This window comes from Sceloporus undulatus, chromosome 2 (genome assembly GCF_019175285.1).
Source record: "Sceloporus undulatus isolate JIND9_A2432 ecotype Alabama chromosome 2, SceUnd_v1.1, whole genome shotgun sequence".
NCBI classification, from domain to species: Eukaryota; Metazoa; Chordata; class Lepidosauria; order Squamata; family Phrynosomatidae; genus Sceloporus; species Sceloporus undulatus.
This window is the reverse complement of record NC_056523.1, coordinates 138020855-138038595: the sequence shown is the minus strand read 5'-3', so window position 1 is coordinate 138038595 and position 17741 is coordinate 138020855. Positions and strand designations below refer to the sequence as shown.

Below are 17741 nucleotides of genomic sequence, written 5' to 3'. Positions count from 1 at the left end.
CTTGGTGATTTTCCAGCTTTCTGGACCAATATGAAAGACAGTAAGGACTGTTTTTAAGATTTGTAAGTCCTCATTTTGAAAGTTTAACAAGATTGAGACTTAATAAAAAGTTTTCAAACAGACAAAAGGTGTAGTAACTTTAAAAGCTGGAAACTAATTTTTAAAGTTGGAAGATGGGCTGTTCTTTCACAAGTATAAAATGGACTAAGGAAAGAGATCAGTTTGTTATGGGAAAGTGAATTTGTTTTTTCTGGGAGAGGTATCCCATTGAGTGTAATTTGAATAACAAGAGAAGCTAAATAGCCAGGCTGTTTCATTGCAACATTGTATCTGGGGATCACTGTGGAGACAACAGTGTTAACTTTATATATGCCAAGTTTTTGTTAAATAGAGGAATGTCAATGATTCAACCACCAGAGGAGGGCGACCAAAATGGTGAAGGGTCTGGAAAGCATGCCCTATGAGGAAAGACTCAGGGAGCTGGGGATGTTTAGCCTGGAGAAGAGAAGGTTAAGAGGTGATATGATAGCCCTGTTTAAATATTTGAAGGGATGTCATATTGAGGATGGAGCAAGCTTTTCTGCTGCTCCAGAGAATAGACCCAGAACAATGGATGCAAGCTACAGGAAAAGAGATTCCACCTCAACATTAGGAAGAACCTCCTGACAGTAAGGGCTGTTCGACAGTGAAACACACTTCCTATGAGTGTAGTGGAGTCTCCTTCCTTGGAGGACTTTAAGCAGAGGCTGGATGGCCATCTGTCAGGGATGCTTTGATTGTAAGTTCCTACATAGCAGGGGGGTTGTACTGGATGGCCCTTGTGGTCTCTTCCAACTCTATGATTCTATGAAAGTTTTCCATGGAAGGATAACTAAAAGATTGTATGTACAGCGCTGTGTAAATTTACAGCGCTATATAAATAAAGGTTAATAATAATAATAAATATTCCTTCCCCAGTACATAGTGATTTTGGTGATTGGTGTTCAATTTGTGAAATTACAAAGATTTGGCAAAAACCAGAAAGGTTAAATTTAAAGTATAAATTGGTGAAGAAATTCTGTTGGTTTAGTAAAGGAAAATGTCATAAAATAAAGCTTTTGGAGTATATGAAATTCAAGAAATTGTTTTAAAATGCTATCAGCATTGATTTATATGTGTCCTGGCAGGCTAGATAATTGGAAGAGATATTATCATGAGAGGCGAGGCGTGAGGGGAAAACAAAGGTTAAACTCAAACTACAGATGAGTACAGAAATAAGGATTTACTGCATTTAAGATGCTATTCTGTTGCTTAATATTTAATGTTGATCTCTGAAGATGCTAGCTGGCAAAATGTCAGGAATAAACTCTTCCAGAACTCAGCCACATAGACCGAAAAAACCACAAAAAACTATGAATACCAGCCGTGAAAGCCTTCAAAAAGAAAAATTATCTGTGAACTGATATGGAGTTGATATGTGCAGCCTGCCATATCAGGAGCAGCTTTTTTTCCATCATTAATGCTCTTGCAACTCATTAAGGTCACCAGATCGCTCATAAACTTTCTGTGTCATACTTCTACAACACAGAAGGCATGGCTCTCCAGACACCGTCAGACAGCAACTCCCAACATCCCCCACACGGGTCATGGTGGCTAGCAGGACTGATAAGAACTGCAAATCAAGAAGACCACCACCAAGTTCTCCAGCCTTGTTTTACATGTCCCTGCTGGCTCCTTCCCAGACTAGCCCCTTTCCACAACACTCCACCTGCCCTGTTTAGGAAGGCAAACCCCAAGTCCTTTGAGCTAAAGAGCAGCAAAATGGTTACTCACCAGCTGCTCCATTTCAAGATATGCAACTGAGAAGAGATCCACTCTCACAGTGCTGCCCAGGAGAAACAGGGGGAAAAACAGTGGTCAGAGATTGGCTAGAAAGCACCAAGACTTGATTTTAGCCACTTGTTTAACACTATGTAGTTAACTCTTTCAAGCCCAGCAAGATGGTGCATATGCAATGGAGCTCTGCAGTCAAAAGGCCCAAATCTTCCCTTCTCAGTACTGAAACTGGGCCAACAGAATTACTAATGGAAAGTTAAGAGGGCTGCACAGGGGACATGAGAGCAATGGCATTGGGACTGGCCAATGGTCCACTTTAGGGAAAGATGGAGAGAATTCCTGTCTTTCCACCTTCCCTTGCAAAAATAGTTACTGGCAAGGGATGCATAGGGTCAGAATAATTTGAGGAACTCCAAATTGTAGAGCTACAAGCAACAACAACAGTAGACATTTTCAGAGAAGCTAATGGAACAAAAGAAGTCCACATGATTGCTAGGCCAGTTTCAACCTATTTTGTCTTCAGTTCTGATTAAATGACAGCTACTAACCGGCAGCACATACATTAAAATGTATTTTCATTTGGCCATTGGCCATGCTGGGTGTGGCTGATGGAGTGAGGAGGCAAAGGTTCCTTGCTCCATTTTGAAACTGGCAGACCAATAAAATAAGCAGTGGCTTATTCCCCTGGAAAGGACGAGGACTGCAGTGGCATTCTACAGTTTATAAGTGTAGGCTCTGCCAAGTTTTTAACAACTAGCCTTATTTATTTCATTTCATTTCTGTCCAGCCTTTCTCCCAGAAAGGGACCCAATGAAGCTTTCTGATTTTCTTCTGGTGCTACAGAAAGACTTGGGGGAATATTTGATGAGTAGTCAACAGAACAGGAACTAGAAAAAGGAAAAATTAAAGAGACTCACCTGATGAAATATTTGTTCCAGGTTTTGAGACACTGCTGGAGATCTGCATTCACTTCCACAAGAAGCTCGACCAGGGCCTTACCAGACTCCTCCATACTCTGCAAAGGGCAGGAAAGACAGGATGATGGAAGTCTTGGCATGTAGTGTGTTGTTCCCAGAACAAAAATGTCTTTTAGGCATTTTGTCCTTGAGGCATCATGGATTTCACACCACTACTATTAATCTCTTTCAGAGCGCTTCTGAATTGGCACTCCCACACATATCTACTCACAGCTGTGGTTCCATTGTTAAGGCAGTGCTAGAATATCCATGCCTGAGAAATTTAATGAGGTCTTAAACCAATCTTCCCTGATCTGTTGCCTTCTAGAGGCTTTAGAGTGCAGCTCCCCTCAGCCCAAGCTAACAAGGCAAGTAGCAGGTCATGAGAACTGGATTCCAACACAGCTGCTGAAAGCTGTCTTACCAAATGCACTTTTGAAAAAGTTATTTTTAAAAGACATTATCTAGGCCATGACAGGTATGGCTGGCATCACTGACTAAGGAACCCTGGTGGCACAGTGGTTAAATTCTGGTACTGCAGCCACAACATTGTAAGTCGATCTTACAGGAGGACTCAGCCTTCCATCCTTTTGTAGGTCAGTAAAATGAGTACAGTACCCAGCTCGTTGGGAGGAAATTGGCTTACATACTGTAAACTGCTTAGGGAGTGTTAGTTCACTGATAAGCGGTATAGAAATGCACTTGCTATTGCTATTGCTATATTTCTGTAGTTTACAGAACACTAGACAGCCCATTTTAGAGTCTGACATACAATTCAGCGATCTGTAAGATTATCTCAGCATAAACTCTGTTAAATTGGAAAAGAGGTTTACCTTTACCATCGGCTTCAGGTGCTGCTTCTTCATCTGAAACCACTCTGCTGTTCCAGCCTTAGAAAATGATAAACAGAGTTAAAAAGAGTAGGATGATCTAGTGTTTGACTGGACTAGGATTTCAGAAGATGAGGGTTCAAATCCCCACTCAGCCACAGAAACCCACTGAGTGAGCTTGGGCAAGTCACATCCTCTCAGTCTAAGAGGAAGGCAATGGCAAGCCTCCTCTGAATAAGTCTTGCCAAGAAAGCCCCATTATATGGTTGCTATAATTTGATCCTGCATCCACACTGCAGAAATAATCCAGTTTGACACACTTTAACTGCCATGGCTCAATGCTATGGAATTCTGGGAGCTGTAGTTTGTTGTGGCACCAGGTCTCTGCAACAAACCACAGTTCTCAGGCCATCACAGTCAAAGTGTTATCAAACCAGATTACTTCTGCAGTGCAGATGCACCCAGAGTCATCTTGAAAGCACAGAACAATATAGCATTCTGAATACACTTTAAAACTATGTAGAAGATGACATATTTCAATACATCTGAACAATGCATCATCTGGGCTTACAGGTGTTGACTATAGCAGATAATGTACTATAATGTTGGAACCTACATCATGCCAGATATTTAAAAATAATAAGAGAGAAGAGTCTAGAATTAGAAACAGATTTTTTTTAGCCCTCTGTAAAATGCTACTTGCTCAAAAGGCTGTTTCTGAAGAAAAGCTGAAGCACACACTTTTCCAAGGAGATATAGCAACAACTGACAACTCTGGACCCACCAGTATTGGACAGTCTGGAAAACAAAAGGAACCAGACTTGCCTCTTCCTAGATCTAGCTCTGCATTGAAGAAACAAACATGAATATCTTCAAAGTCTCAAAAGTCTCAAGTCTTAAAAGTATCAACTAAGTAACAACTTCCCTAACTGGGTTTGGGAAAGGAAAGCCTAAGGACATTGATGTATTCCTGTACCTTGAGAGCCTCTTTTACCATTTGCTGAAGGTCAGGGGTATGAGTACAAAACTCTCTGAAGGCTTTCATTTTACACATCTGGACCAAGACCCTGTGAGAATAGAGGGGAAAACACTGCTAAATTCAATGTAATTCAAGCATGATTGTTTATGCTTTTAAAAAACACAGCTGAAGATTTGGGATTCTTCTCCTTCAATCAACATAGTAAAGCTGTCACCTCTTTTCTAAATTAAGCAGTTTTTGATACATAGACTATAAGCACCTTGTGAAATGCCCCTCCAGAATGGGATTTGGGAAAGTAGTTTTGCGGTAGCAGTATGTTAACCTTTTTGATAGAGCATTTTCAGAACGTTATATAGTGGTCCCTCTACATTTGCTGGGTTAGGGGCAAAGGACTCCTCTGAATGTGGAAAAACTGCAAATAAAAAAACACTATTTTTTTTAATCTGAGAGAACACTTCTCGAGGAATCTCCAGGTTCTTTAGTGCAATCTATGGTCAACATCTGTCAGAAGCTGATCACAGAATCATACTGGAGGACCTAAAGTGCCCAGAGAAGTGTTTTCTCTAGGAACTTCTAGCTTCTCCAGCACAACTTTCTGGTCAGAGTTGTGCTGGAGGACCTAGAGATTCCTTGACAAAACATATTAATCAAAAATGCAAATAATCAAGTCTGCAAAAGTCAAAGCCGCACGTTTGGAGGTCAGCTGTATTTGTGTTGTGTTCTTTCAATAATAAATAATAATAAAATTTTTATTTATATCCCGCCCTTCCAATGATCAGGGTGGCTTACATCAAAAGTTAAAACAACAATCAATACAGAAAAAGATTAAAATACAAATACAATACAAACAACCATTACAAAAAAAATAATAAACAAAAAGCCCCATAGCCCAACCTCTTGGCCACGGAAGAGGAGGGAGGCCCGCAGGATTTTTATTCGGGGAATGCCTGTTGAAACAGGAAGGTTTTTAGGTCCTTCCTGAATTGGGCCAGGGTGGTAGTCGAGCGGAGCTCAGTGGGCAGCGTATTCCAAAGGGCTGGGGCAGCCGTGGAGAATGTCCTCCGTGTAGTGGAGGATAATCTAGCCCCAGGCACCTTCAGTAATTGCTGCCCAGACATTCTGAGGGTGCGAGGCGGAATGTACGGGGAGCGGCGGTCCTTTAGGTATCCTGGGCCCAAGCCATTTAGGGCTTTATAGGTAATCACCAACACCTTATATTGAGCCCGGAAGCGAATGGGCAGCCAATGGAGATCTTTCAAAACCGGTGTTATATGGCTGGTCCTGGGAGCACCAGTGACCAGCCGGGCTGCCATATTCTGCACCATTTGAAGCTTCCGAGTTTGGTATAAGGGTTGCCCCATGTAGAGTACATTGCAGAAATCCAGTCTCGAAGTTACCAGAGCATGTACAACAGTTTCTAGGTCCCTCTGGGCCAGGTATGGGCGCAGCTGGCGAATCAGCCGAAGCTGATAACAGGCGCTCTTGACCGTCGCATTCACCTGAGCTGTCAGGTGAAGCGACGAGTCAAGAAGCACCCCCAGACTGCGCACGGAGTCCTTCACAGGGAGCGTGACCCCGTTCAGGACAGGTGGAACCACTGCCATTCCTGGACCAGGGGAACCTATCACAAGTACCTCCGTTTTCTCTGGATTCAGCTTGAGTCGGTTTTCCCTCATCCAGCCCATTACTAACTCTAGACAGGCGACGAGAGGAGAGACCCCCATCCCCAGTCACTGCATCAGTCGGAGACATAGAGAAGATAATTTGGGTGTCATCAGCGTACTGATAACCCCGCGCCCCATGTCTCCGGATGATCTCTCCCAGCGGTTTCATGTAAATGTTAAATAGCATGGGAGACAGAATGGCTCCTTGAGGGACCCCAGTTTTAAGGGGCCTCTCGTCAGAGCACACGTCTCCCAGCTGCACCATCTGGGACCTCCCAGAGAGGTAGGACCGGAACCACTGGAGCGCAGTGCCCCGATTCCCACCTCTGCCAGGCGTCCCAGAAGGATACCATGGTCTATGGTATCAAAAGCCGCTGAGATGTCCAAGAGCACCAGCAGGGACACGCTTCCCCTGTCGATGCTCAGACAGAGATCATCGACCAAGGCGACCATGGCCGTCTCAAGTCATTTCTGAGTTATGGCAAACCTAAGGCAAACATATCACAAGTTTTTCTTGGCATGAGGAGGTTTGCCATTGCTTACTTTTAAGGTGAGATAGTGTGACTTGCCCAAGGTTACCAGGGGGATTCCAAGGCTAAGTGGGGATTCAAACTCTGGTCTTTCAGAGTCTTAGGCCAACATTCAAACTGATATACAATGCTAGGCAAGGCCTATTATTCCATCCTTATGGCAACTCAAGTTTCTATCATTCCCCTATATTTTTTTAATATGTCCATGAAGCTACCCAGAGAAGTGGTAGAAAGCCTCAATATGTCTTTGGGGACTGTTTCTGGATGGAAAAGGGGAAACAAATAAACTTCATTCCAGTCAAAACAGAAGCACTGTTGGCCAATGTAGATGAAAGTATGCAGCTGGGCCTAAACTGGTACTTTTTTCAAAAATGAATTTATTAGGGGATTTTTTTTTACAGATGTGTTGAAATATTTTTTTAAAAACAATTTCCCACTCAAATCTCCCAAAATGCCCTCTAGGGACTGTGAAGGGCATTTCTCCCACAGTTGAGCTCCCCTTGGATCAATCCTTCCCCCACCCCCACCCCCAGGCTGTGTGTTAAAAATATTTTGTTTGCATTAGAATAGAATGACCCAGAAAACCCCTTTATGGATATCTCTTCAGGAAGCCTTTCATAGAAGGGAAATGTTAGCAGAAGACAGATGGCTTAAATATAAATATATAGCAAAAAAACCAGAATGGAAGATTTAGGATGAAAATGCAGAAAAAATTGGAAGAAGAAGGACATAAAAGCAATTGGTTCTCATATAGACAAATTAGTAAAAGATTTAAAATGGATATAATAAGGTTTGGATTGGAAGATGAAAAATCAGAAAAAAGGGTCACAAGTGGTTCAGAATAGGATTATTGGAACTATTTACAAGTCACTGCTAAAATTTGAAATGGAAGAAGAGATAGTCAAAGGACCTATGGTGAACTGGGCTAGAATGTGGGAGACCCATTATAACTGTCTCAGAGGCTGAAAACATAGGTGAGAGGGATCAAATACACTGTCTCACAAAATATTAGAGAGAATTATTATAAAATGTATCTTCACTGGTACTTAACCCCAAACAAAATATCAAGATTTTATTTAAAAAAGGATAATAAACCTTGGAAGTGAGTACCCAGCTTGTTGGGGGCAATCCTTTTTATGATGTTTTTATTGTTGTAATCCTGCTTCGATCCAAAGGAAGAAGCGGGAGATATAAATAAAATTTATTATTATTATTAATTGGCTTACACATTGTAAACCACTTATGGAGTGTTAGTTCATTGATAAGTGGTACATAAATGTACTTGCTATGGCTATTGCTATTGAAAATGCAGGGAAGAGCCTGGAACTTTCTAATATTCTTGGTGATCCTGCAATTATGTAAAGAGATATTGGATGCTGGTAAATTATACAATTAGTAAAATTTTAAACATTAAGATGCAAATGGAACCTGAAATCTATTTATTAGGTATGTTCAATAACAAATTAGAGAATGATTATGGGAAAAACTTATTCCATTTGGTTTGAATAGCAAGAATAGCACTTGTACAGAAGTGGAAAACAAAATAAACCCCCAGTCAAGAAGAATGGTTGCTTAAACTATACAGGACAATTGAAATTGATAAATTAACACAATTATTAAAGCACAGTATGTTAGAAAATTTAGGAAGGAATAGTTCACAGTATATGAGTTCCTAAAAAGGAAATGGAGTAAAGTGACAGTACTGAATATTTAGAGAACATGTTTGTAAATTCTAGAATGATGGAAAAGAAAATTGATATATTGTAATAATCATAACCATAAGTGTTAAGATACTTAAATGAATGGATTAAGCATGAATAGAAACACAAGAGTCATAAGAAAATATATGGTTTAAAGAAGTCATAAGGATAATTATATTAAGGCCTGTACTGACAGAAAGGAAGTCAGAATGAATGTATGTTTCTAGAAGGAAGAAGTTCATGATAATGAAGATATGAGTAAGTAAAATGATGACTGGGAAAATGTTGAAAGGGCAGATAACAAAGAAAGGTTGGAAGAGATAATGAAGAAGGAAGTCCCCCCTCCAACCATCCACAGTTGTTTCCCATTCCTATTTAAATGCTGTTGGAAACTTTCCCCCTTAAATCTGACCATGATGAAGCCCAATTACGGACCCCTTTCTTAGGTAACGTGTCTCACAGCTCACCTGAGCAAAGACTGTAGCCTTTCTGTAGACTTAGGAGCAGAGAGTGGGAAGACAATCCTATACCTCTGAAGGACTGAAAGTCCATAGGTGAGAAAGGACTGGAAAGAGTCAGTCAATTCTGTTTGCTGAAGGAAGAAACAAAATATATCTTAAAATAGACACTTTGTATGTCTGGACAGCATTGACTTCCACCCACCCCTCTTGACACAATAGAACCCTCAGTTGCCCAAGAAGGACGATAGGGTATGCTGAAAGAGGAAGGCAACCTGAATGTGGATTCCACACCCCTCTGTCAGTAGACAGAGTCATAGCAATCTCTGACGTTGGTTCAGGAAGAAGTATTATCAAAGGGAAAAAGATTGCAGTTTTAAAAGGCCATAACCTAGTAGAAAACAGAGCAAGAGCAGCAATTGCAAGGAGCCATTTAATGATCAGTGTTTTGTCCATGCGTAACCACAACTGCATGTTTATCTGGAATCCCTTTTACCAGCCTTACAATTCCATGTCTCTCTTTCTCACCTGTTCAGATCTTAACCGTCCTTCTACCCACTGGTACTCTATGCTGGTGATTTGGTGGAGCAAGCAATTGCTGTTGAACTCTAAGATCTGATATAGTTTGCTATAAGCAAGCCATTGCCTGTATCAAAAAGAAGAAGAATCATATTAAGCACTAAAATAATGAGGATAAACTAGTGGGATCAAAAGGATCTTGTAGCACCTCTGAGACTACTGTGCAAAGGAAGTTGTAGCATAAGCTTTCATATAATTGCATCTGAGGAAGTAGACCAAGGGGATACAGACGGGGGGAAAGGGACAGCGAGACACTGCCCCCTTTTGCCCCCGACAGAGGCTGCAGCAACCAAATGGCATGGCTTCCAGGAGCCCTAAAAAGAACTCGCTCCTGGCAGGTTCTTTTTAGGGCACACATGGCACCATTGGTGCCCTCTCATGTGCTGATGATGTCCATGCACCATGGTGCCATTTGGACACTGCACTGCACATACGTCATCATGGCATCCCCCAAGCCCTAAAATCAACCCCAGGCTGGCACTTTGCACCAGTCTATACCAGGTCCAAGTCTATGAAAGGTTAGACTACAAGTTCTTTTGCACAGTTAGTCTCAAAGGTGCTTCAAGATCCCTTTGCATACTGATATTCCAGATTAACATGTCTATGTCTCTGAATGCTACTCTAGTGGAGTTAAAGTAATGTCCACTCAAAGGGGACTGGGTCAAAATCAATAACAAACTCAAAAATCTCCAGTCAACAAAAATAAAAAATGTTCATTGAATATGTTGTGCAGATTACATATCTGTACTCAAATTGGCTTGGTTTCCATAATTTCTCTCAGTTGTAAAATCCAGATGTTTGCTCAAACTGAAATTGATTATGGCAGGTAATGGGGAAAAAGAAAAGAATTATACATTTTTCCTGCAATAATAATAGCCCTGGAAAAATTCATGGGGACACATCCAGAGTGGAGGATGTAGCAGTGCCACTGGAATGTGCCAATAGGTATCATCTAAAAAGAAAAAAATAAAAGTGTGAAATTCATGAAGGGCTTCCAGGTCTAGTAAAGGAACCAGAAAAGGGCATCTATAGCTATAGCAATAGCAAGTACATTTTTATACCACTTATCAGTGAACTAACACTCGCTGAGCTGTTTGCAATCTGTAAGCCAATTGCCCCCAATAAACTGGGTATTTATTTTACCAACCTATGAAAGGATGGACTTTGTAGCCCTCCTCTAGGATCGAACTTACCATGTTGTGGCTGCAGTATCAGCATTTAACCACTGCGCCACCAGGGCTCCTTATGACCTAAACATTAGGAAGAAATTATTTACTGCAAGAGCAGTCCGACAGTGAGGTAGACTGCCTTAGACAGAGGTAAAATCTCCTTCTTTGGAGATCTTTAATCAGAGATGGGATGGGCATCTTTCAGGAGAGTTTTAGTTGTGTATTCCTACATGCTAGGGACTTGGATTGGATGGCCCTTGAGATCCCTTCTGACTTTAAGATCCTATAAGTTACTCTTGTTACTTATCACAAGGCATGATTACAAGTTGTGATTAAACTCTTTATGAAATAAAGACTCGTTGCAGCTTTTTAAAAAGCAATTAAGGAACCAAGAGTAGCAGAGCTATGAATCTGAGCATCTTACGTCAGTCTTTATTTCCAAGATGTGGCTGCCGTAGGTGGAAGAGTGCAGGAAATACTTACGCCATGTCCTGGTGAAAGTCTGAAAGGTCTTTCTGAGTAGCATGTAGGTACAAGATTGTATTAGCGTGCTTGCTCAGTTCACCATCCCAGGAAGTGCTGCCAGCCTGTCAAGATAAACAATAAAATGGTTGCTGATGAACTGACAGAAAGAGATTGCAGGAGTCCCATTACATGGCTGCTTTGAGAAGGTGTAGTAACCACCTGCCCTGTGTGACCCACCATGGCTGCTATGGTCCTTTAGGAAACTCCATCTGCATGAATGTATCCTGTGTCATGAGGAGACCAATGAGTGGAACGAGAATGCTGACAGGCCCCATAGGCACCTGGGAGAGATGCTGTTGTGCCCAGCTGACTTCCCCAGAGTTTAACTAAACAATTCTGTTGTAGAGGCTGGCTGGCATCAACATTGGTCTCTTTTGGGCACCAATCAAAACATGGCTTTTTATTACAAAGGCTTTTGGAAGCCTAATCCTATTAAAGTATACCGTTCATGGTTTTAGTCATTTCTGTTGTTTTAATAGGTGATTTATTTAATATGATTTTATCTTGATTAAATTCTCACAGTAGAGGATGGGATAGAAATAGTTACATAAACAAACAAACAAACAAATAAAGTACAAATCCATGTGTACATATAGTGGAGCTTTAAAGCACCTGAAGAAGGTATGAGCAGGTACTGCACAAAACAGCACCCACACACACACTCACACACACACTGTATATATACAGCCATTTGTTTTGAAGCACATGTAATATACAGTGGGGTCTCGGTATCTGCAGACTTGCCATCCATGGATTTGAAGATCTACAGATGGCAAGCCCACATTGTCCCCAATGGCGATGCATGCACACAGCTGCGCCACCATTGGGGACAATGGGACTGAAGTCCTCCCTCCCTCCCTCCTTCTTTCTGTTCCCCCCTCTCGTTCCCCCCCTCTCTCCCCTCTCCTTCCTTCCCCCTCCTTCTTCCCTGGGTTTGGCTTCTGTGGTGGAGGCTGGAGCCCCATCAGCTAAAGGGAGCCAGAGCTAGCAGCAGGGCTTGGATCGCAGAGCCTTCCCCCAGGCCCAATACCTGGGACCAAACATCCAGGCTCTGAGACCCATCCCCAGCACCAGTTCTGGCTCCGTCTGGCCAATGGGGCTCCAGCCTCTGCCCCTGAAGCCAAGCCCAGGGCAGAAGCCTCAGAAAGAGAGGGAGGGAGGGAGGCATGGCTTCAGTCCCATTGGTGGCATGGCTGTGTGGCCATGCTGCCATTGGAGTCAATAGGACTTGAGCATCTGCAGATTTTGATATCTGAGGGGGGTGGGGGGGGCAGATCTCCTATGGATACCGAGGGCCAACTATCGAACTGGCCCACATTGCTGGCACTGAAACTGTTTCAACGGTACACTTAAAATAATGCTATTATGGAGAGAAGGGGGAAATCCCTTTGTTATACTTCACTGCATAGTTAATTTTTGTGGAGACAAGAACATAAAACCTGCCAGCTGGGCTAAACTAGGCTACGGATGCACTTCTATACATGGAGTTGTCAACAGCCAGTCTGCTTAACCAGTCTACAATCCAAGGATTTGCTGTTAGAAAATTCTCCACACCCTGGGATTTAGGACTTTATTACACAAAGCTAAAAGAGGAATTTTAAAAGGATGAAAACATCATTGGCTAGTACTTATTGTGTGACATCATATCCATCCTGCTGCTGCTTTGCATTTGTTACTGTAGTGTACCTTTTCAATGACGAGCAAAACCCATCAATAGGCTCTCAATCTCCCTGCTATTTCATTACTGCCTTCCATTGCACTTCTACTTCTCATGCAGTCATTTGGTATGAATGGCCATGATTCTGCACCTCTCCCTTTCTCCCACCTTGCCCACACAGCAATTGTGGCCATTAACAGCTTCCCAAAGCTGGATGCTTTGTGCATGTTCACACAGCAGTTAACTTCAGGAGGTGGTTGGCAGCTGTAATCGCTTGTCCCCTGCCTCCCAAAGCGCAGGGCTGCTGTGTGTTAATGTGCGCACAGCAGCTTTGCACTTTGGAGGGAGGGGGCAGAGCAGTTATCGCAGTTGTCAATCACCTACCAAAGCTGGCTGCTGTGTACACACTCATACCGCAGCTGGGTTTGGGAGGCAGTTGGAAGCTGTGATCGCTCATTCCCACCCTTCCTCCTGGAAGCCAGCTTTTGACAGTGTAGAAAACAAATCATGTGAACACAAATTGCTAAAGTGCTATCATGGGGGAAAGTGTGATAAGAAATTGTACCAAACTGGCATGCTTCCATTCTTAAACTAGCAGCATTGTGGTGGGATAGCAGGCTGATGTGATAAAGTCCTTACTGGGCAGCAGAAGATTATGGTGGTGGGGGTTGCTGCTGGAGATCAATATTATATCTATGCTTGAATGGAGAATCAAACCATCTGCATCTGTGTAACCAGTCACATATCACCTGTCCCAGTGGCCATTCAGACTACCTTTTGCATCGAATTGTAACCTGGATTAAAACTGGGAAGTTCCCACTGGTGTCAGTTTTTACACATCAGGATCAGGGTCTTGCACATGGACAAATCCCCCTTAGAGCAGATTTTCCGAAAGTGGATTATTTCCAGTTTCTTTTTGGAAAACCCATTTCTTCCCTGCTGCCGGCAAATGTGAACTTGACCCCGGTCGTGATTGGGTCAGGTTCAGAGGAGGGATTTAGGTCAGAGGGAGGGAAGTGGGCAGAACATGCCTCCCCTCTTGCAAGCAGCTCTCTCTCTCTTCTCTTTTGTAATTTTTATTTCTGACAGATTATGCGAATGCTTGTGCTACAGGTTGATACATATTGATAGAATGTGTATGCTTGTGCTACATTTCCCTTTCATTTGCTTGCTGCCGGCATGGCATGTCACTTTGCAAGTGGCATTTAAAAAAAAAAAAAATGTTTTGTGTGTGAGAATATGCGAATGCTTGTGCCAAATATGTTTCCCTTTCAATTTGGCAAATTGATACAGTGTGTGAATGCTTGTGCTACATATGTGTGGGAAAGGGAGGAAAAGCAAGAGGATGCAAAGGAAGAGAGAAGATGGCATTCTGGGATGGGAAAAGGAGGGAAAGCAAGAGGATGTAAAGGAAGAGAGAAGGAGAGATGGCATTCTGGGATGGGAAAAGGAGGGAAAGCAAGAGGATGCAAAGGAGGAGAGAAGGAGAGATTGCATTCTGGGATGGCAAACAGAGGGATGCAAAGGAGGAGAGGAGGAGAGATTGCATTCTGAGATGGCAAACAAAGGGAAAGCAGAGGATGCCAAGAGGAGGGAATCTGAAATGACCTGAAGGCACACAACACATGCACATACACACAAAAGTTGACAGAATATATGAACGCTGCAGCCAGTTTTTTTTTTTTTAAAAAGGAGGGGGGACATCTATTCCATTGCCCAACAGTTGTAGGACACGTCACCTTTGATGAAAGTGGAAGTGAATTTGATTGACAACAAAGGAGGCTCCATTTTAAAGTGGTAATGCAAATATGAACTTCAGAGGGGCAAATTGCATCAATCAAGGTAATAGGGTAGTGGGAACTTCTTTCCGGGGAGATTCGGTACCAGCTCAATGAATCCGGACCAGATCTACCAGGGCAAATGAGCTAATGGGAATGGGGTCCCAGTTTAAGAAGGTGGATGTACACTTTCCTGCCCTGTGGCACTTTTCACCAGTTCCTCACCAATTCCCTTTGAGCCTGTTCCCCACCACTACTCTCACTCTGTTTACCTGATGCTGAAGAATCTCATAAGAAACCATCTGCTGTAGAAGATGCCGGTGAACCATATAGCTTGGCTGTGTCTTGCTGGCAACGGTGGCCCTCTAAAAAACAGTCAAAAATGCCAGAGATTCAGCTTTTAGAAAAGATAAAAAAAAGTTTATGAACCTCCTGAGTGGTGCAGTCAGAAAAGCCGAATCCCCTCTAGTTCTACCAGTATGGCTGCATGCACACTGCAGAATTAATCCCGTTGACAACACTTTAACTGACATGGCTCAATACTATGGAATTCTGGGAACTGTAGTTTGTTGTGGCACCAGAACATAGTTAAAGCGGTGTCAAACCAGATTATTTCTGCAGTGCGGATGCAGCCTATAATCTTCAAAGATGTCAGCACAAAGCCCAGGACTTTCGGTTTCTCTATAGGGCTAGGCTCACACCTCTGTCAAAATGTTTATAGACACTTCTCCTCTCCTACCTTCTTATGGATTAAAAGGAACTGTAGGTGACAGTGTCCTCGGTTGGGATAGGTTTCTGTACGAGGTTCCAGTTTGTACCAGCGGTCATTCCTGCAGTGCAGGTCCTGTATTTAAAAAAAAGACCAAATGCCGTACTTAATAAAAATTATACTGCTTTCCCACATCTGCAAGAACTAAGCACAGCAAAAGGAAGACCAGGGTAACCACAAGGAAGATGTCAAAAAGCATCCCTATGATAACTCTGTTACCTTCCTTACCTGCAGGTGAAGAACCACATTCCCTAGGAAGTCGTCCTGTCCTTTGTCCTTCCGAGCTTCCTTAAAAATCCTGGAAGTGGGGGGAACAAGCCAGAGAAGGATAAAATGACACACAGAAGGAATAAAATATACACTGCACTTTTTGCTTTTTAAGCACTTATTGTGTTGAATACCTTTCCCTGAATTAAGGAGAACTACAAAATAAGAAGAGACCCATTGTTAGTACAAACCTCTTTAGGCCATGAAGGTCTGTTACTTCTCCCAGCTTGTGGCGTACAGTTTCAACTTCATCAGAATCCCTGCAAGAAAGAGATATTCAAATGTGTAAGTATTTTCAGTCAATTTAAAGTGAAATGTTCCTTTTGTTTTTAGCATTCTGTATGGGAAGTTTGTGGGGGACAAAACTATAGCGTTTGGCAGCAGTTTGTTGCTAGTTTCTGCCATTTTTGTCTCCACCCCCCCCCCCCCAAATTTTTGTTTGTTTGTTGGGTCTGGGACTTTGGAGGGCCTCAGAAATACTTCAGGGACACAAAATGCTTCAAGGACACTTTTCCCACCTCTGTATTAGATCTTGCTGGAAGAGTTGAACTCATGACCAAATACAATTCTGCCATAGTAGTGAAGGCGTGGGACAGACCACCCAAAAAGGTGGCCTGCCGGCAGCCTAATTTCCTTCAGAGGGAAGCCGCAGCCGCCAAACCGTGCGGCTTCCCTATGGAGGAAAAAGAACCCACGAAAACCTGGTTCTTTTTGAGCTGCAGGGGCAGCATAACAAGTGCGCCACTCGCACTTGCTATGTAAGTGCCGTGTGGAAATGTGTGGACACCACATGGTGCTTACATAACAATGGTAGCACCGATGTACACAGGGCACCACCATTGTTATGCTGCCCTAAAATCGGCGCTTGTTGGCGGTATGTACCATGCTGAAATTAATATATCTCTAGCTTTGACTGGCTATGTGTGCAGATGCAATCTCAACATCACTCTGCTTCTTTCGAGGGAGTTCTTAAGGGAGACTAAAAGGAGGCCCTTTTGTGAATTTCTTTGTGACATACGGCACGTGAGAAACAATGTGTGAGAGAGGTTTTCATCCCATGCAAAAAGCTTTGTCAAACATATTTATGGGGATAATCTGGGCTCAGTAAACTCACAACTATCAGGATGTATACTACAGATTTTCCTTGCTGTATGTCTAACCTTCCAAAGGGGAGGGAGTGAATATGGGAGCTCCACCAGTGAGTGGAGCCACCTTCTGTAATATGCAAACTCTCAAAGAGTTATGTGCCACTGCACAGCAATGAGGTTTGAAAAAGCCATTCCCATTCAAGTAAATCAAAAGCTTTTTATTCAAGCCTAATTGTTGTGGGGCATAGAAATTCCAGCACATCCAGAGGGTTTATGTCTCTCTCTCTCCACCTGTAACCCTACTCAAGTCACTGTGATTTAGCTCTTATAAAACTTCAATTGACACCAACAGAAAGTTTGTTGAAAAGATTATGTTTTTGGTAAAAGGAGGTCCAAGGAAGAAAGGCTATGGGTCAGTCAGAGAGCCCAATGGGCTGCTTGGTTCTCTGCCCTGATTTATACAGCAATTGTACCAGCCTTCATATTAGCTTTATTCTGAACGCTTAGTCCCACAATGTCATGGGATATAAATACTATTGGGAATAATACCCACTCCCTACTCACCACATGTCCAAATGAAATCTGGCATTTGCTATATCTTCAAACTCCCTGGAAGACACAATTTACAGAAAAGTTACAGGTTGTGCGTAGGTTATCAGGATTGAGCTGGAGGAGCAGTGGAGCACTCAACTCCCCTTGTATATCCAAGAATATGTCAAAGAGAAGAGGACAAAAAATCACTGTTCATATGTTCTGCATACCAATAACTACACTTCCACCCGTGTTCCTTGAGCCTTCATGTAGGACCTGTGTGCATATTTTGATATACACCAAGGAAAACCTGACAGAGTGTGTGCAGTAGTTAGAAATCCTGACTAAGGAGCAAAGACACCAATGGTTTAGAGAAACAAATTAAAAGATTTATTATAGGAACTCAATTCTAGGGACAGGCAAGTTACTCAGGGTGCAAATCTAAT

At 42.6% G+C, this 17741-nt stretch overlaps 1 protein-coding gene across 1 annotated transcript in view; it reads right to left on the bottom strand.

Annotated features, from left to right (window-relative positions):
* Positions 1-17741, bottom strand: part of UNC13D (unc-13 homolog D) — a 54709-nt gene that overhangs the window by 18261 nt on the left and 18707 nt on the right. Inside the window, 12 exon segments of the mRNA XM_042454714.1 lie at positions 1813-1864; positions 2733-2830; positions 3605-3661; positions 4578-4668; positions 8942-9066; positions 9461-9578; positions 11164-11267; positions 14913-15005; positions 15380-15484; positions 15638-15707; positions 15868-15936; positions 17329-17373. Coding sequence (XP_042310648.1) covers positions 1813-1864; positions 2733-2830; positions 3605-3661; positions 4578-4668; positions 8942-9066; positions 9461-9578; positions 11164-11267; positions 14913-15005; positions 15380-15484; positions 15638-15707; positions 15868-15936; positions 17329-17373 — 1027 coding nt within the window.